At 45.4% G+C, this 21,297-nt stretch overlaps 1 protein-coding gene across 3 annotated transcripts in view; it reads right to left on the reverse strand.

Annotated features, from left to right (window-relative positions):
* The window catches only part of MKNK2 (MAPK interacting serine/threonine kinase 2), a 310,400-nt gene that overhangs the window by 154,487 nt on the left and 134,616 nt on the right, over nucleotides 1-21,297 (reverse strand). For all 3 annotated transcript variants that reach the window (XM_069977913.1, XM_069977914.1, XM_069977912.1), the window contains one exon: nucleotides 2,102-2,203. In XM_069977913.1, the coding sequence (XP_069834014.1) occupies nucleotides 2,102-2,203 (102 nt within the window). The remainder of the gene's footprint in view (nucleotides 1-2,101; nucleotides 2,204-21,297) is intronic.

The following is a 21,297-nucleotide window of genomic DNA, read 5'->3' on the forward strand; positions in this document are numbered from 1 at the left end:
CTGGTAGAGGATCTGCTACAGTAGGTACAGTGGAAATGACCGAAGCTGGCGGTGGAGGAGCAGTAACAGGTATAAGCTGGGGATTACTATAGGAGCTGCTGTCTCAGAGGCTTTAAGAGGTGACTGGAGCCTCTGTAGTAGGGACTATAGGTGCAGAGACACGGCCCGCAGCAGAGTGGCTTTGATCTCATCTCGCATCATCTGTCTGATTTCGGTCATAAAAGATGATCTTTCATCCTTCATTAGTTCGGCTATACACCCCAGGCAGATATTCTTTTTACACGTGGAAGAGAGCCGCGCTGAACAGTTTCCACATTTTCTGACTGGAGGAGGAGCCTTAGCTTTCTCTTTCTCCTTTTGTGGGTCTTCCTTCCCCTAAAATAGACATGAACATGATACCTGTCAGGCTACCCAGAATCATGGTACTAAGTGGCTTATTATAGCTACTCCTAGTGTGGCTGGAAGTAATAACCTCGGCACACTTACCCCCGGATTTTGAGGCTTCACTGTGGCAGCGGAGGCAGAGGATGCACCAGACTCCATACTGGTTCTCAGACGCAGACATCAGACGGCAACCCGCAGCGCGGGCTCCTTTTCAATTCTGCCGCCGCAGCTGCTGTGAGTCGGAAGGCCCACCTTCCGTTGAGTGAAGTCAGGGCGTTCTACGTCACTACGCACGCCATTGACGCGGACCCCGGCATCACTTCCGGTATGCCGGATCAAGCCGGAGGTTGGCCCTGCAGCCCCGATACTAGGCCGCAAGCCTGCCAGGGTCCTCCGGAACGCGCGCCTGCCCCGGGAGCTGGCCGAACCAGGTCCCCTGCGCATCCGGTCACTCCGAGGATGGCATGGACTCCAGGCCATCCTCCACCCCAGGACCTCCAAGGATCCACCAGCCGACCGGGGAGGGAGGAAGGGTGCTGAACTCCGATCGATCCAGACTGGGGAGTATGAAAAATCTTCTTGCTTGTGGGTCTTCCTCACCTTCACGGCGGATCCCCCACCTTTCGTGCCTGCCCTTACAGGGACAGGAAAAGCACTGGTGTTAGTGGGAAGGGGAGGGGCTTTTAACCTCTCGTGCTGTGCTTTTCCTGTCCCTAGGGCTAGAGTTAACTCCTGTGGTGCCGTCGTGAAGGTGAGGAGAGAAAAAAAACAACTGAACTGAAGCTTCAGTTGGTGACTTCATTTTTTTCTTCACTTCCTGGTTTGGGCTTTCCCATGATGCACTTAGCCTCCTGTGATGTCTAACTGACTCTGTAGAACTGTTAGATGGCTTACAGCTTGCTCAGCCAATTAGAGCTAAGCAACCTGACTAATTTAACAAAGGGAGGCTGGCCTAACAGGGCTTAAACAAGTTTCCCTCTTGATGATGTCATTGTCACAAAATGGCTGCCACAGAAAAACCTGGGGTCAACAGTCATTAGGTAAAAATGAGTTTACTTCCCTTCCAGGTAGGAGGTTGAGGGGGGAAAATAGGGAAGGGGGGCAGATAGGTGATTGAAGCATATTACAAAGTTATATAACTCTGTAATGTGTTTCAATCACTGGGAAAAAGATTTTTGCCGGAGTATCCCTTTAAAGACCAGAACACAACATTCTACCTTACTATCTTCCTGCACTGACAAACCATGGACACACACCAGAGTCCCACAACTTGCCAGCAGCCTCAGAATGGAGGTCGGAGGTTATCAGCACAGGAGCAGATAGGGTTTAAGAACCGAACATAGGAAATGTGCCTCATCAGCTCCTGCAACCTCCATTCTGAGGCTGCCAGCAAGTTGCGGGACTAAGATATGCGTAGTGTCAAAAGTTCGTCAGGTTGAGAGATGAGACCCTGTGCCCTAGTTCCCGCTATTATAACAATTACCCCACAGTAAAGGCATTTAAATAAGCACTGTAAGATTGTAAGGTCTTGCGAACACAGCCATCACTTTGTATGATTTAGCAGTTTAATATGTATGTGTGAATTTGTCTAGATATATATCCTCAGAATTTTAATATATAGGGGCTATATATATATCAGCTGAAGGTAAATTTATGTGTTTGACAGAACTCAATAGTCCTTCAACAGCGCTGGGGAAGGTAAACATGAGAAACAAACCTTCAAACCTTCCAGTGAAGCTATCAGTCGCCCTGCAACGTTTTTTCTTTTTTGTTCTTTTCTTAGCATCCGGTATATCAATGGGGGCACTCGAAGGCATGTCTTTAAGGGAAAAAATAAAACAAGTTAGGCTGCCCTATCTAAACCATCATGCTTTTGAATAAAAAATGTGAACATGCGAAGAAAAAGCCAGTAGTCAATTAACCCCTTAACAACCAGGCGTAAATCCACATCCATTGAAATTGCTTCCACCGGGTTCCCCTCTCAGGACTATGATAGTTAAAGCGACTCTGTACCCACAATCTGACCCCCCCCAAACCACTTGTACCTTCAGATAGCTGCTTTTAATCCAAGATCTGTCCTTCTGTTCGGCAGGGGATGCAGTTATTGTCATAAAAACAACTTTTAATCCTTCAGCGCTGCGTCTAACGGCCGGGGCTTACATTTGTATATGCATTAGGCTGGCACACCCTCTCTATCCTTCCTCCCCACCCTCCTCATCATTAGGAATGCTCCAGGCAGATTACTTCCTACTCATTTCACTTCTTTCGGCGGATAGCGGAATACGCCGGCCCATAGAATGGAGTCTATGGAGCCGGCTGAAAGGCGCGCGGCCTTGCACGCGAACAGCAGATGGAATTCCGCGGAGTTTATCCGATACAGCGGCATGGCTTGATGCAGAAGGACTTTAAAGTGACCCTGTACCCACAATCTGTCCCCGCCAAACCACTTGTATCTTCAGATAGCTGCTTTTAATCCAAGATCTGTCCTGGGGTCCGTTCGGCAGGTGATGCAGTTATTGTCCTAAAAAACAACCTTTAAACTGGCAGCCCTGTGTCAAACGGCTGTGGCTTGAAGTATCTGTGCCCTAATTTTGCACATCCCATCCGTCCCTACTCCCCACACTCTTCAGCATTAGGAATACCCCTAGAAAATTTTCTCCTGTCTGAACATTGCACAGGTGCCTTAACGATACAGCCCATGTGCCCTGCTGACACAGGTGATGAATAGTAGAAAATCTGCCTGGAGCATTCCTAATGATGAGGAGGGCGGGGAGGAGGGACAGAGGTTGTGCCAGCCTAATGCATACAAGATCTAGGCCACGGGCGTTTGATTCAGGGCTGCAAGTGCAAAAGTTGTTTTTTAGGACAATAACTGCATCACCTGCCAAACGGATCCCCAGGACAGATCTTGGATTAAAAGTAGCTATCTGAAGGTACGAGCAGTTTGGGGGGGGGGGGGTCAGATTATGGTAACAGAGTCACTTTAAAGTAGCATATCATATGTAAAAGGCACCCATACCCTGAAAAATAGTGGGGTCAGGGGGTAGACAATATTTTGATTTTCTTTCTTTATTGTGATACAGAGAGGGGGGGGGGTAGTTGGGAGGAAGTTAGTAAGTTAGTATTTCCTTTGTGTGTATCGGAACACAAAAAAAAAAAAAGAGGAAAAAGGCAAATTTGACATAATGTCACACGAAACGCAAAAATTATTGCCACCTTTTCAAAAATTAGGGTAAATAACTTTGTTTCAAATGAGCAAAAGAAGAGAGTCAGCTCACCAAATGCAGTATATGTGTGCCGCTGTAATTCCCCAGGCCTGGAGCACGTAGAGCAGTATTGCGGGCCGTTTCCCGTATGTAGACTTCAGTAAAGAAAATGGTGGCTCCCAGCTCCGTAAAAAATGTGTATACCTTTATTAGATGTGCATCTTAAAATAACAAACAAGCTAATAAAAACATCAGCGCCGATGCGTTGCGAGGTTTCCCCTCTTAATCATGGCAGTTAAATCAATGTAATACACTTGAAGGCTGGGTTCACACTACATATATTTCAGTCAGTATTGTGGTCCTCATATTGCAACCAAAACGAGGAGTGGATTAAAAACACAGAAAGGATCTGTTCAAACAATGATGAAATTGAGAGGATGGCTGCCATTTAATGGCAAATATTTGCTGTTATTTTAGAACAACGGCTGTTATATTGAAATAATGGCAGTCATTTACTGTTATATGGCGGCCATCCACTCAATTTCAACATTGTGTGGACAGAGTCTTTCTGTGTTTTTAATCCACTCCTGGTTTTGGTTGCAATACTGACTGAAATATACTGACTGAAAAATACATAGTGTGAACGCAGCCTAATAGGTAAGATGCAAATCTCCATATCTCGGAACGCCTCTCGGGCGTCACCTGTCACATGACTTACTTACAGAGGTAAGAGGAAAAACATAAACTGGATCATGTCAAATCAATACATTTAATATATATCGTATAAATCAGATTTCAAATTTAAACCTTTAGGGTAACGAGTATCTAAGTACAAAATCCAGTAGGCCTCCCTTTTTCTTAAAATCTGCACCCAATCACCTCCTCGTGATCGTTTGTTAACCCTTTCCAGGGCACAGATAGAGAGGCCCGTTGTATCTCCTCCATGACATTCACTAAAATGTCTGGACAGTCCTGAAAGACTTGTTGGTGTTTGACGCACTGTGTGCACGAATGTCCGCTATGTGTTCACTAAAACTTGTCTTTAACATCCTCTTAGTTGTAGCTTACACAGTGTGCATTCTGCCACATAGATGACGTAAGTGGTGGCACAATTGATAAAGGATTTTATGCTAAATGAATGTCCAGTACTATATGATGTAATTGAGTTGTTTTTTTAGTTGTAAATTTGCAGAGGGGACAGCTTTGTCCTCCGCATTTGTGGAATCCTATTGTTGTGAGCCAGTTCGTGTTATTTCTGGGAATATTAGTGATATTAAGGTTACTTGGGGACAACATGTTGCCTAGGGTTTTCCCCCTTTTGGCAACACATCTCACTCCTGATGAAAGTATTTTTGTATAGTGCTTGAAAAGCACTATATTGTAATCCGTATTCTTCTTCCGTTTCTTCTTCTTCCAGCTATTTTTCTGCGCGTAATACAGACCGAACCGCTTTGCGCAGACACTCCGTTCAAACTGCGTTTCAAAGCCCTCGGCGGTGTGTTATGTACTATCTATTTTCCGTTTCGATCGGATTTGTCGTTTTTAAAAAAATTTACGTTTAAAGACCCCGAATTTCCCATACAAAATAATGGCCCATTGCAAATAATGGCCACACTCTAACCGCTAACAGCCAATCACAGCACATATGCAAATAGCTGAAATATAGCAGCCAATAGGAACTCTAAGGTCTCGTCAGGCATGTAGCACAACATCCACAGTCACATGTCCACTATTGGCCAATAGAAGATGTAATATATGGAAGGTCCTTAACGATTTTGTCTCACTGACATGAGTAAGATTGTCATGGTAACCGAGCAATGAACTTTACCATTATAAGTACCCAGATCACTCTTAAAAGGGACACAAGTCGTTCTTAAAGGGACCCAAGTCGCTCTTAAAGGGGCGGGACCCAAGTCGCTCTTAAAAGGAAGGGACCCAAGTCGCTCTTAAAAGGAAGGGACCCAAGTCGCTCTTAAATGGTCCCATGTAGCTCTTAAAGGGATCCAAGTCGCTCTTAAAGGGACGGGACGCATGTTGCTCTTAAAGGGACCCAAGTCACTCCAAAAGGTATGGGACCCATGTCGCTCTTAAAGAGACCCATGTCGCTAGAGGGACCTGGGTCTCTTTAAGAGCGACCTGGGTCCCTTTAAGAGCGGCCTGGGTCCCTTTAAGAGCGAAATATGTCCCTTCAAGAGTGAAATGTCCCTTTAAAAGCGACCTGGGTCCCTTTAAGAGCAAAATGGGTCCCTTTAAGAGCGAAATATGTTCCTGTTAAGAGCAAAATGGGTCCTTTTAAGAGCGACCTGGGTCCCTTTAAGAGCGACCTGGGTCCCTTTAAGAGCGAAATATGTCCCTTTAAAAGAGACCTGGGTCTCTTTAAGAGCAAAATTTCCAAATGTTCCAAATTTCCAAATGTTCAGTAAAATTTCAAAATCAGATATTTTTAGGGACCTGTTAAAGTGTATTTGAGGGGCCTGTATGTTAGAAAGCCCCACAAAGCACCCCATTTCAGAAACTGCACCCCCCAAACTCTGCAAAAGAACATCCAGAAAGTGTTTTAACCCTTTTGGAGAGTCACAGAAATAAAAGCTAAGTGTGTAAGAAATTTGAAAATTTTAATTTTCTGTGCAGAGATTTTATTGTAATCCAATATTTTTCATATTTATAAACTTATTACCAGAGAAATTCACCCCAATATCGATTGCCCCGTTTCTGCAGTTTATAGAAATACCTCATATGTGGCCCTAATGCATTGTTTGACGGAACCACAAGCCTCAGATACAAAGGAGCGCCTAGTGAATTTCAATGGCTCAGTTATATTTGGTCATTTCTGACTGTACCACTTAAGGTTGGCAGAGGCTCTGGGGTGCCAAAACATAAACACCCCTAAAGGGACACCATTTAGAAAACTAGACCCCTCAAGGAATGTAACAAGGGGTGCGGTGAGCATCTGGACCCCACAGGTGCTTCACAGATTTTCCGAACAATATGGCGTGAAAAAAGAAAAATTTATTTTTTACACTATAACGTTGTTCTAGCCTTCAATTTTTCATTTTCACAATGGGATAAAAAGAAAAAAAAAAACACAAAGCGTGTAGCGCAGTTTCTCCCGAGTACAGGAATACCCCACATGTGGACATAAAGTGCCAAGCGGGCACAGGACGAGCCTCCAAAGGGAAGAAGCGCCAATTGGCCTTTGCAAGCTGGATTTTACTGGAATGGATTTCAAGGGCCATGTCGCATTTACAGAGCCCTCGTGCTGCCAAGACACTTGAAACCCCCCACAAGTGACCCCATTCTGGAAACTACACCCCTTAAGGAATCTAACAAGGGGTGCAGTGAGCATATGGACCCCACTCGTGACGGGCACAAATGTGGAACAATGTTACGTGAAAGGGAAATTTTTCATTTTTTCACTTTCACGGCACAAATGTGCCCGTCATCAAGGGGTCCATATCCTCACTGCAACGCTTGTTAGATTCCTTGAGGGGTGTAGTTTCCAGAATGGGGTCACTTGTGGGGGGTTTCCATTGTTTTGGCAGCACGAGGGCTCTGTAAATGCGACATGGCGTTCATCATCCATTCTGGCCGAATCCAGCCTCCAAAATCCAGGGCTTGCCCTGCGCCCACATGGCGCTTTATGTCCACATGTAGGGTATTTACAGACTCGGGGGAAATTGCTCTACACATTTTGTGTGTTTTTTTCTCTTTTAACCCCTTGTGAAAATGAAAAATTCAAGGCTAAACCAACATTATAGTATAAAAAATGTAATATTTCATTTTCACGCCACATTGTTCCACATTTGTGCCCGTCACCAGTGGGGTCCATATGCTCACTACACCCCTTGTTACATTCCCTAAGGGGTGTAGTTTCCATAATGGGGTCACTTGTGGGGGGTTTTAATGGTCTTGGCAACACAGGGGCCATTTAAATGCAACATGGCCCCCGAAATCCATTCCATTCCAAATCCAGCCTCCAAAAACCAAATGGTGCTCCTTCCCTTTGGAGGCTTACCCTGCACCCGCATGGCGCTTTATGTCCACATGTGGGGTATTTTCGTACTCAGGGGAAATTGCTCTACACATTTTGTGTTTTTTTTTATCTTTTAACCCCTTGTAAAAATGAAAAAATCAAGACAAGATCAATGATTTAGTGTAAAAATTAAGCATTTTTTACTCTAAATGTTGGTCTAGCCCCTTGAGTTTTCCCATTTCCACAAGAGGTTAAAAAAGAAAATGAACACAAAACGTGTAGAGTAATTTCCTCTGAGTACGAAAATTCCCCACATGTGGGCATAATGTGCCATATGGGCACAGGGCAAGCCACCAAAGGGACAGAGCGCCATTTAGAGGCTGGAATGGAGGATGGAGGCCATGTCGCAATTACAAAGCACCTGTGCTGCCAGAACAGTAGAAACCCCCCACAAGTGACCCCATTATGGAAACTACACCCCATAAGGAATCTAAAAAGGGGTGCAGTGAGCATATGGACCCCACTAGTGACGGGCAAATTTGTCGAACATGTGCCAGGAAAATAAAAAATATATATTTTTTTCATTTTCACGTCCCAAATGTCCCATATCCCTGCTGCCCCCCTTGTTAGATTCCTTATGGGGTGTAGTTTCCAGAATGGGGTCACTTGTGGGGGGTTTCTACTGTCCTGGCTGCACAGAGGCTTTGTAATTGCATCATAGCATCCTCTAATGGGAATGGCGGCCATACCTATTTAGCTGGGGAAAAGGGACAATTCTAATTTATTTGGGGGTATTAGGCCAATTATTAGTTTATAAGGTTGAAAACGACAGGTGTCCATCAAATTCAACCTGTATTGATCCAGAGGAAGGCAAAAAACCCTTGTGAGGTAGACAACAGTAGCCTCATCACTGGGAAAAAATAATGGCGATCAGAATAATTCCCGGATCAACGTGACCCCTGAAATAGGAATAAGGGACAGAATTTAGATAATGTGAACCCCAGTGACGTGTAGTATGCCTTGAAGCGATCCAGTATGCAGAGGCCGGGGTGATCAGGACAGGCGTCACACTGGAAAATGGTGTCCTTCCTGATCCCCCTGTTACACCACACTCTGCACTTCTTCTGGGGTCTGCTGTTTTTCAGTGTGGGGGACGTCACCTGGAAAATGTTTTCCTGGTGCGATACGGGGTCCTTCATATCCAGAAGCGCTGGGTCCGCTCCATGGCTGCTAAATATTAGGGCTCTATTACTGCCTCTGATATTTTCAGATTGTGCGGCAAGCTACAGTAGCTCGGGCAGCGAGGGACCAGAAGAGGGGGTGCTGGTATAAAAGTTATCCCCGTACAGGTGGTAACCTTTATCCAGCAGTGGGAAGATCAGTTCCCAAACGATCTTCCCACTAACTCCGAGGATGGGGGGGGGGGTATGCAGGATTCGGGTGTCCCTTCCTTCATACACTCTAAGGGTACGTGCACACTGCGGAATCGCAACAGATATCCCTTCACGCATTCCGCAGCTGGCACCCATTGGCAGACTGATGCAGGCGTGCGTCTCCGTCCGTGCCATGGACTTCATTCTATGCACGGGCGGATTCCGCTCTCCGCCCAATGTGTTCATTCTTTGGATGGACGATGGAATCCGCCAGTGCATAGAATGAAGTCTATGACATGGGTGGAGACACTCGCCTGCATCAGTCCGCCGGTGGGTGACAGCTGTGGAATGCACAAAGGGTTATCCTTCGCCATTCCGCAGTGTGCACGTACACTAAATCTGTAAGTGTACCCTGAGGTACTGTAGAATTTAACGCCATACCGTCATCTCTTATTGGGACGGTACTGGCGGAAAAGACGTGTCTGGGGGGCAGCGTACGCTACGCTACCCCCCAGACACGTCACTGGATGATGAGGAGGATGAGGATGAATGGAGGAAAGAAGGATCCACCCATTCATCCTCACTGGCTGTTTCGGTGTCGGAGGCAATAATAACGTATGCGTCCGACGCCGAAAACACCCTGGGGGCAATCTTTATACAGGGATTGGTATATGGGGTATGTAAATGTGTTCTGGTGTAGTGTAAAACTTTATTTTGTGTAGTGTGGTGTAGTGTAGTGTTTTTTTACGTTTTTTTTTTGACAGTAAGAAATAATATACCTACACAAAAAAGAAGCTGCTGATAAATGCCGCACTTATGTGCGGCACTTATCAGCAGACAGTGGCGGTATGATATAGGGGGGAAAAACGCCCCTACGCCAAAAAGGAGGAGTTGCTGATCAGCGGCGCACTTATGTGCAATGCTGATCAGCACTCAGCGGCGTTAGGGCAAATAAAAAGAAAAGAAAAAAATTTGAAAAAAAAAAAAAACTTTTTACACCAAAGCAAATGATCAGTGTATAATATACACTGATCAGCCGCTAGGGGGCAGTAGAATGGAGCTGGCGGAGATGGCCGAAGATGGGGGCAACGGAAAAGCCCGAAGAGCCGAAGATTCCCGACGAAGACCGAACGAACCCGGAAGTGGCGGCAACGAGGAGAAGAGGACGCGCGGGACCGCGAATCTTCGTTCCGGAGGCCAGGATCAGGTGAGCATGGTACACCTGCACCACACACACCTGTTCTGCACCCCTCAGCTACCTAGCTGAGGGGTGCAGAACCCGGCCGGACACTATTTAACTGTTAGATCGCCATGATGGGCCGGGGGGGGGGGGGGGGGGGTGTTAATCACCCCCCGTGCCGACGAGCAGAGATGGCTTGCTATACATTATAGCAGGCCATCTTCCCCGATCGCTGTGTGCGAACACACAGCGAGCGGGGAAACATCGGGCGTAAATTTACGCCCTGGTGCATTAAGTACCAGGCTGCGAGGGCGTGAATTAACGCCCGATGTCGTTAAGGGGTTAAGCGACCTGGGTCCCTTTAAGAGCGAAATGGGTCCCTTTAAGAGCGACCTGGGACATTTTAAGAGCGACCTGGGTCCCTTTAAGAGCGACCTGGGTCCCTTTAAGAGCGACCTGGGTCCTTTTAAGAGCGACCTGGGTCCCTTTAAGAGCGACCTGGGTCCCTTTAAGAGCGACCTGGGTCCCTTTAAGAGCGACCTGGGTCCCTTTAAGAGCGACCTGAGTCCCTTAAAGAGCGACCTGGGTCCCTTTAAAAGCGAAGGGACACAGGTCGGACTTAAAGGGACCCATGTCGTTCTTAAAGGGATGCGACCCAAGTCGCTCTTAAAGAGACGGCACCCAGGATTAAAGTTTCTCTTAAAAGGAAGTCACTGGTAAAGAGGCGCTCTGGAAGTCACTGGTAAAGGGGCGCTCTCTTCAAGCACTATGTATTTCCCTGGAAATGCAAACCAAGTTACATTTATGATCCTGAAATAACATGGGGATGTATTTCTTTACAATATTACTTATTTCTCTAAATTGAGGACTATATGTTGTTATGAATGTTAGCTGGTTATCCCTAGACTTGTGGACACCACTCACATTCTGGTTGTCATTATTTGTATAAGTCCTACGTGCCCCTCTATCTTCTAGATGGTATGATCTATCATGTGACTCTGCCACCCGTCGTGCTCTTTCAATGATTGGAGTGCTATAACCCCTCACCTTACGCCTGGCGGTGAGTTCCTTGGCCGCTTCCTCATAGTAGGCATCTGTGGAGCAGTTTCTGCGAGTTCTAATGAACTCACCCACCGGCAGGTTTCTAGTGACATGGTTAGGGTGACTACTGCTTGCCTGTAATACACCATTCATTACCCGATGAGGGTTTCCTATACAGGCAAGTAGTAATCTGTCCATTGTTCAGACATAATTTAAGATCCAAAAATACAATGGACACCGGATCAAATTGGTGAGTGAATTTTAAAAATTTAGAGTGTTACCATTAATGTATTTTACAAATTCCAAAGCATGCTTCTCGCCCCCACGCCAGACCAGGACCAGGACCAGGAGGAGGTCATCTATAAACCTGCCGTAACAGAGAATAAATTCTCTGTACAGATTACAGGTACTGAACAGGACGACCTCCTCCCAATAAGCCATGAATATGTTAGCTAGTGAAGGCGAGAAGCATGCACCCATCGGGTAATCATTGGTTTGTAGAAAGAAGCAATCTCCAAAAGAAAAAAAATTATTGGTATGCAAAAATTCAATTACCATTATTAGATAATCACATAAGGTTTTGTCATAATTGCTATATTTATATAAGTGTTATTTAACCCCTTAGTTACCACCGATACGGCTTTTTACGGCGGTCACTAAGGGGCCTTATTCTGCTGCCATCAGCTTTTACGGCGATGGCAGAGAATAAGATAGCGGCCCCATCCCCCCAGCTACCGGAGGTACCCCCCCTCCCAACCCCCCCCCCCCGGTACCAACGATCACCGCTATTAACGTTATAGGTCGGTAACGGGGTTTACCGGTGCCGCCGCCGCCTTTCATCAGACCCCAGATCAGACCCAAGATGGCCGATCAGATCCAAGATGGCCGCCGCCATCGCTGTGAACAGACTATGTCTAGAAAATAAAAATGAATCAAAGTCCCATGCTCTCCGCCACCGGAGGTAGCGGAGAGCATGGGGCAGTGATCGGGGACCCCCCTGTGGGGTCCCGGTACAAGCGATCAGCAGTATATACTATATACCGCTGATCGCTTGTGCCATGTGCTGATCAGCACTTTTTATCCCCTGTCACCATAAATGATTGGTGACAGGGGATAAAGTGTTAGTCTCCGTCCACACTTTTTGTTATAGTAATGATTGCAGTTTACTCCCAAATCACCCGTAACCTAAGCACGTTGCCCGTAACCACCGCACGTTGCCCATAACCACCCCAAATTGCCAGTGACCCCCTCCAGATTGTCCATAATCACCCCAGATTGCCCGTAACCACCCCAAATTACATGCACCCACCCCAGATTACCTAAAAGCACTTCATTTTATCTGTAACAATCCCAGATTGCCAGTATCCCCCCCCCAGGTTGCACATAAGCCCCCCAGTTTGCCCGTAACCACGCCACGTTGCCTCTGACCACGCCACGTTGCCTCTGACCACGCCACGTCGCCTCTGACCACCGCAAATTGCCAATGACCCCCTCCAGATTGCGGTAACCACGCCAGATTACAGGTACCCACCCCAGATTACCTATAAGCACTTCAGTTTATCCGTACCACCCCACATTGCCCGTAACAACCCCATGTTGCCCGTAACCACAGCAGGTTGCCCGTAACCACCCCATGTTGTCCGTATCCAACCCAGATTACCTGTAACCACCCCCAGACTGTCCGTAACCACCTCCAGATTACCTGTAATCTAATTTTTTAAATTTTATTTTAGTAACTGCGCTATTCTAATAGTTATTACTAGCTGCGGTTTTGCTCCAGTAAATTGGCACTCCTTCCCTTCTGAGCCCTGCTGTGTGCCCATACAGTGGTTTATGCCCACATATACTCAGGAGAACCTGTGTTACAGATTTTGGGGTACGTTTTCTCTCCCATTCCTCGTAAAATTGAGAAATTTTTAACTAAACCATCATATTATTGGAAAAATTCGAGTTTTTCACTTTTACTGGCCAATTTTTAATACTTTCCTCTAATACCTGTGGGGTCAAAATGGTCACCACACCCCAAGATGAATTCTTTGAGTGGCGTACTTTCCAAAATGGGGTGACTTTTGGGGGGATTCTATTCTGCTGACACTACAGGGGCTCTGCAAACGCACCTGGCGCTCAGAAACTTCTTCAGCAAAATCTGCTCTGAAAATGCTTATTGGCGCTCCTTCCCTTCTGAGCCCCACTGTGTGCCCATACAGTGGATTATGCCAACATATGGGGTACCGTTCTAGTCAGGAGAACCTGCGTTAAAGATTTAGGGGTGAACTTTCTCTCCTGTTCCTCGTGAAATTGAGAAATTTCAAGCTAAAAGAACATATTATTGGAAGAATTTGAGTTTTTCATTTTTACTGTCTAATATTGAATACTTTCCTCTAACACCTGTGGGGTCAAAATGGTCACGACACACCAAAATGAATTCTTTGAGGGGTGTACTTTTCAAAATGGGGTGACTTATGGGGTTTTTTTCTCTCTGCTGACATTACAGAGACACTGCAAATGCACCTGGCGCTCAGAAACTTCTTCAGCAAAATCTGCATTGAAAAAGCTAATTGGCGCTCCCTTCATTCTGAGCCATTGGTTTACATTGGTTTAAGCACTCATATGGGGTACCGTAGTACTCAAGAGAACCTGCGTTACAGATTTTGGGGTGCTTTTTCTCTCATGTTCCTTTTGAAAATGAGAAACTTTAATCTAAACGTATATATTATTGGAAAATTTAAGTTTTCCAATTTTTTACGGCCTAATTGTGAATACTTTCCTCAAGCCCCTGTAGGGTCAAAATGCTCATTATACCCCTAGATTAATTCTTTAAGGTGTCTAGTTTCCAAAATGGGGTCACTTATGGGGGTTTTCAGGATACCAGACTTCTAAATCCATTTAAAAAAAAGAACTTGACCCTAAAAAAAATCAGTTTTGGAAACTTTCACGAAAATGTGATAATTTGATGATAAATTTCTAACCCCCCTAACACCCTAAAAAAGTAAACTATGTTTACCAAATTATGCCAGATTAAAGAAGACATATTGGTAATGTGACTTAGTAACTAATTTATGTGCTACGGCTTTCTTTATTTAGAAGCAGAGAATTTCAAAGTTCATAAAATGCTAATTTTTTAAATTTTTCATGATATTTTGATGTTTTTCACAAAAAAACGCACGAAGTAGTGACCAAATTTTGCCACTTACATAAAGTACCATATGTGACGAAAAAACAATCTCAGAATCGCTAGCATACATTAAAGCATCACTGAGCTATAAGCGCATAAAGTGAGATTTTGAAAGATTAGCCTGGTCATTAAGGTCCAAACTAGCTGCAGCACAAAGGGGTTAAGGGCCACTATAGCAATTTCATGTGGTATGCTCGGGTAAAGATAGACCACATCACATGAATGCCATGCCCCTCCATACGTGGTAGATGTTCAATTGCTACCAACAGGCTTTTACTATCTCTAATAAAACCTATGGTCCTTTTAGCTAGTGGTTGAAGGAATTCATCTGCCCATTTACAAAGGTGCTCTAAGAGAGATCCGATGCCCGCCGCAATAGGGCGGAATGGAGGGGGGAAAACCCCCTTGTGCGTCTTCGGAAGTGCATGGAAAATGGCTAAGACAGGGTACTGAGGGATGAGATAACGTTGCTGTTTGGGATTTAGAATATTTAGTTCAACTGCTGTATCCACTATGTTTGTAAGTTTCTCAGTTTTTCTATGTTTGTAAGTTTTCCCCCCTCCATTCCGCCCTATTGCGGCGGGCTTCGGATCTCTCTTAGAGCGCCTTTGTAAATGGGCAGATGAATACCTTCAACCACTAGCTAAAAGGACCATAGGTTTTATTAGAGATAGTAAAAGCCTGTTGGCAGCGACTGAACATCTACTACGTGTGGAGGGAGGGGCATGGCTTTCATGTGATGTGGTCGCTCTTTACCCGAGCATACCACATGAAATTGCTATAGTGGCCCCTAAATATCACTTATATAAATATAGCAATTATGACAGAACCTTATGTGATTATCTAATGGTAGTCAGCGTCATCAGATGCTCAGCCGCGATTGGCTGAGCACAGTTATGCTCATCCAATCGCGGCTGAGCAGCCGATGACGCTGAAGAGGGCGGCCGGCACTCAGGAAGCTCGGAGGGATTCGGCCGGGCCGTCCGAAGACGACATCGCAGACTGAAGATCGGAGACGAGTCGGCACGTGACAGGTATGTATAGCGCACCACACTTACGGGTACACGGGTGGGGGGGGTGGGACACGGGGAAGGGGGCCATTCACAGACATAACATACATTACAAAGTTGTATAACTTTGTGAAGTGTGTTATTCTGTCAATAATTCTTTACCGCCGCACTACCCCTTTAATATCACTAATGTTCCCAGAAATAACACGAACTGGCTCACAACAATAAGATTCCACAAATGCCGAGGACAAAGATGTCCCCTCTGCAAATTTACAACTAAAAAACAACTCTCAATTTCATCATATAGTACTGGACATTCATTAAGCATAAAATCCTTTATCAATTGTGCCACCACTTACATCATCTATGTGGCAGAATGCACACTGTGTAAGCTACAATATGTTGGGTCAACTAAGAGGATGTTAAAGACACGTTTTAGTGAACACATAGCGGACATTCGTGCACACAGTGCGTCAAACACCAACAAATCTGTTTCAGGACTGTCCAGACATTTTAGTGAATGTTACAGAGATACAGGGATACAACGGGCCTCTATCTGTGCCCTGGAAAGGGTTAACAAACCATCACGAGGAGGTGATTGGGTGCAGATTTTAAGAAAAAGGGAGGCCTACTGGATTTTGTACTTAGATACTCGTTACCCTAAAGGTTTAAATTTGAAATCTGATTTATACTATATATATATATATTAAATTTATTGATTTGACATGATCCAGTTTATGTTTTTCCTCTTACCTCTGTAAGTCATGTGACCTTCATTTCGGACAGGTGACGCCCGAGAGGCGGTCCGAGATATGGAGATTTGCATCTTGCCTATAAAAGTTATTATTACATTGATTTAACTGCCATGATTAAGAGGGGAAACCTCGCAACGTGTCGGCGCAGATGTTTTTATTAGCTTGTTTGTTTTTTTTAAGATGCACGTCTAATAAAGTTATACACATTTTTTACGAGCTGGGAGCCACCATTTTCTTTACTGAACTTTGTTTCAAGCATGTGTTGCTCAAACTCACCTGTGATAAGCAACAGGTGTGGGCAATTTAAAAATCACATCTGAAACCAGATAAAAACTTGAGAAGTTGACTCAATCTTTGCATTGTGAGTGTGTGTGCCACACTAAGGGTATTATTACACAGAATAATAATCAACCGAATCGGGTCAAAACGATTATCGATCCGTGTAATAAATGCAACGATCAGCCAATGACAACGACAATCGGCTGATCGTTGATATAGGTTTGAACCTATAATTGTCAGGCTCAGACTGCGCATCGCTACGTGCTACGTGTAATAGAGCGGCCTATCTGAGCTGACAGGCCGCTCAGCTAATCACTGGGCGAGACCGCCGCGGCCAGTAATTGGCTGAGCGGCCTGTCAGCTCAGACAGGCTGCTCTGAAGCTGGAGCGCGTGGGGCCCGGAAGAAGAAGAAGACCGCAAGAGGAGCCCTGCAGCCTGTACACAGGTAATGTATAAAGTTGAGCAGGGGCTGCAAGGACAAGGACATTGGTAACAATGTCCATGCAGCTCTTGTTAAACGATAATCGGGCCATGTAATAAACCCAGTAAACGAGCGCCGATCTAGCAGATCTGCGCTAGTTTACAGTTATTATCGGGCCCCCATCGGCCTGTGTAATAACACCCTAAGCATGGAGAACAGAAAGAAGATAACTGTCTGAGGACTTGACAACCAAAATTCTTTAAAAATATCAACAATTTCCTCAGACGGAGATGATTAGTAGGTGCATGTACTTGTTTTCTTTCCTTTGTCTGGTCTTTGTTGTGTCCTCTTGTGGCGCGTCCACATCTGTAGGCGTGCGATCACTGTTACTTGTATTATTAGTAAACGGAAAAAATTGCACAATTATTTATAAGTATAACAAAGTCCTTTATTTACATGTACAAAAAATTGATAAAAACTAGGGAATTTCATGGGAAAAGACACAGATAACACAAGGCCAGAGGGGGAGAAAGATCTCAGTGTGGTAAATCAATATAAAATTAGAAACTAGATTTCCATTTCCAGGAAAATACATAGTGCTTGAAAAGAGCGCCCCTTTACCAGTGACTTCCCTTTAAGAGAAACTTGGATCCCATTCCTTTAAGAGCGACATGGCTCCCGTCCCTATAAGAGTGACTTGGGTCCCATACCTTTAAGAGCGACTTGGGTCCCTTTAAGAGTGACTTGGGTCCCGTCCCTTTAAGAGCTACATGGATCCCTTTAAGAGATACATGGATCCCTTTAAGAGCGACTTGGATCCCTTTAAGAGCGACCTGGGTCCCTTAAATGGACCCAGGTCGCTCTTAAAGGGACCCAGGTCGCTCTTTAAAGGGAATCATTTCGCTCATAAAGGGACCCAAGTCGCTCTTAAAGGGACCCAGGTCGCTATTAAAGGGACCCATTTAGCTCTTAAAGGGACCCATTTAGCTCTTAAAGGGACCTATTTCGCTCTTAAAGGGACCCAGTTCGCTCTTAAAGGGGCCCATTTAGCTCTTAAAGGGGCCCAGGTCGCTATTAAAGGCACCCATTTTGCTCTTAAAGGGACATATTTCGCTGTTAAAGGGACATATTTCGCTGTTAAAGGGACATATTTCGCTCTTAAAGGGACCAAGGTCGCTCTTAAAGGGACCGATTCTGCTCTTAAAGGGACATATTTCGCTCTTAAATGGACCCATTTTGCTCTTAAAGGGATCCAGGTTGCTTTTAAAGGGACATATTTTGCTCTTAAAGGGACATATTTCGCTCTTAAAGGGACCAAGGTTGCTCTTAAAGGGACCCATTTTGCCCTTAAAGGGACCCATTTTGCTCTTAAAGGGACCCAGGTCGCTCTTAAAGGGACATATTTCGCTCTTAAAGGGACCCAGGTTCGCTCTTAAAGGGACACAGGTCGCTCTTAAAGGGACCCATTTTGCTCTTAAAAGGACATATTTCGCTCTTAAAGGGACCAAGGTCGCTCTTAAAGGGACCGATTCTGCTCTTAAAGGGATCCAGGTTGCTCTTAAAGGGACATATTTTGCTCTTAAAGGGACCCATTTTGCTCTTAAAGGGACATATTTCGCTCTTAAAGGGACCAAGGTCGCTCTTAAAGGGACCCAGGTTGCTCTTAAAGGGACCCATTTTGCCCTTAAAGGGACATATTTCGCTGTTAAAGGGACATATTTCGCTCTTAAATGGACCCAGGTCGCTCTTAAAGGGACCCATTTTGCTCTTAAAGGGATCCAGGTTGCTCTTAAAGGGACATATTTTGCTCTTAAAGGGACCAAGGTCGCTCTTAAAGGGACCCAGGTTGCTCTTAAAGGGACCCATTTTGACTTAAAGGGACCCATTTTGCTCTTAAAGGGACCCAGGTCGCTCTTAAAGGTACATATTTCGCTCTTAAAGGGACCCAGGTTCGCTCTTAAAGGGACCAAGGTCGCTCTTAAAGGGACCGATTTTGCTCTTAAAGGGACATATTTCGCTCTAAAAGGGACAAATTTCGCTCTTAAACGGACCCATTTTGCTCTTAAAGGGACCTATTTTGCTCTTAAAGGGACATATTTCGCTCTTAAAGGGACCCATTTTGCTCTTAAAGGGACCCATTTTGCTCTTAAAGGGACATATTTCGCTCTTAAAGGGACCCAGGTCACTCTTAAAGGGACATATTTTGCTCTTAAAGGGACCCACGTTGCTCTTAAAAGGGACCCATTTTGCTCTTAAAGGGACATATTTCGCTCTTAAAGTGACCCAGGTCGCTCTTAAAGGGACCCAGGTCGCTCTTAAAGGGACCCAGGTTGCTCTTAAAGGGACCCATTTTGCCCTTAAAGGGACATATTTCGCTCTTAAAGGGACCAAGGTCGCTCTTAAAGGGACCGATTTTGCTCTTAAAGGGACATATTTCGCTCTTAAAGGGACATATTTCGCTCTTAAAGGGACCCAGGTCGCTCTTAAAGGGACCCATTTTACGCCCTTAAAGGAACATATTTCGCTCTTAAAGGGACATATTTCGCTCTAAAAGGGACATATTTCACTCTTAAAGGGACCCATTTTGCTCTTAAAGGGGCCCAGGTAACTCTTATAGGGGCCCAGGTCACTCCTAAATGGACCCATTTCGCTCTTAAAGGGGCCCAGGTCACTGTAAAAGGGAGCCATTTTGCTCTTAAAGGGACATATTTCGCTCTTAAAGGGACATATTTCGCTCTTAAAGGGACCAAGTTGCTCTTAAAGCGACCGATTTATCTCTTAAAGGGACATATTTCGCTCTTAAAGGGACACATTTAGCTCTTAAAGGGACACACTTAGATCTTAAAGGGACATATTTCGCTCTTGAAGGGACCAAGGTCGCTCTTAACCTCTTAAGGACCCATGTCGTACCGGTACGTCATGGATCACTGTCACTTAAGGACCCATGACGTAGCGGTACGCGGGTCCTTTAAGAGGGCGCCGCGGCCGGCCGGGTCCCGATCGGGGGAGATAGCCTGCTATAATAGATAGCAGGCCATCTCTCCCTGTCGGCATGGAGGCTCTAATAGGGACATATTTCACTCTTAAAGGGACCCATTTTGCTCTTAAAGGGACATATTTCGCTCTTAAAGGGACCCAGGTCGCTCTTAAAGGGACATATTTCGCTCTTAAAGGGACCCAGGTCGCTCTTAAAGGGACATATTTTGCTCTAAAAGGTACATATTTCGTTCTTAAAGGGACCCATTTTGCTCTTAAAGGGACCCAGGTCGCTCTTAAAGGGACCCATTTTGCCCTTAAAGGGACATATTTCGCTCTTAAAGGGACCCAGGTCGCTCTAAAAGGGACATATTTTGCTCTAAAAGGGACATATTTCGCTCTTAAAGGGACCCATTTTGCTCTTAAAGGGACCCTGGTCGCTCTTAAAGGGACCCATTTTGCCCATAAAGGGACTTATTTCGCTCTCAAATGGACCAAGTTCGCTCTTAAAGGGACCGATTTTGCTCTTAAAGGGACATGTTTCGCTCTTAAAGGGACCCAGGTCGCTCTTAAAGGGACCCAGGTCGCTCTTAAAGGGACCCATTTTGCCCTAAAAGGGACATATTTCGCTCTTAAAGGGACCAAGGTCGCTCTTAAAGGGACATATTTTGCTCTTAAAGGGACATATTTCGCTCTTAAAGGGACCCAGGTCGCTCTTAAAGGGACATATTTTGCTCTAAAAGGGACATATTTCGCTCTTAAAGGGACCCATTTTGCTCTTAAAGGGACCCAGGTCGCTCTTAAAGGGACCCATTTTGCCCTTAAAGGGACATATTTCGCTCTTAAAGGGACCCAGGTCGCTCTTAAAGGGACCCAGGTCGCTCTTAAAGGGACCCATTTTGCCCTTAAAGGGACATATTTCGCTCTTAAAGGGACCAAGGTCGCTCTTAAAGGGACCGATTTTGCTCTTAAAGGGACATATTTCGCTCTTAAAGGGACCCAGGTCGCTCTTAAAGGGACCCAGGTCGCTCTTAAAGGGACCCATTTTGCTCTTAAAGGGACACATTTAGCTCTTAAAGGGACATATTTCGCTCTTAAAGGGACCAAGGTCGCTCTTAAAGGGACATATTTCGCTCTTAAAGGGGCCCAGGTAACTCTTATAGGGGCCCAGGTCACTCCTAAATGAACCCATTTTGCTCTTAAAGGGACATATTTCGCTCTTAAAGGGACACATTTAGCTCTTAAAGGGACATATTTCGCTCTTAAAGGGACATATTTCGCTCTTAAAGGGACATATTTCGCTCTTAAAGGGACCAAGGTCGCTCTTAACCTCTTAAGGACCCATGTCGTACCGGTACGTCATGGATCACTGTCACTTAAGGACCCATGACGTACCGGTACGCGGGTCCTTTAAGAGGGCGCCGCGGCCGTCCGGGTCCCGATCGGGGGAGATAGCCTGCTATAATAGATAGCAGGCCATCTCTCCCTGTCGGCATGGAGGGTTGTTAACCCCCCCCATGCCG

Source organism: Dendropsophus ebraccatus, chromosome 7 (assembly GCF_027789765.1).
Source record: "Dendropsophus ebraccatus isolate aDenEbr1 chromosome 7, aDenEbr1.pat, whole genome shotgun sequence".
In the NCBI taxonomy this organism is placed as follows: domain Eukaryota; kingdom Metazoa; phylum Chordata; class Amphibia; order Anura; family Hylidae; genus Dendropsophus; species Dendropsophus ebraccatus.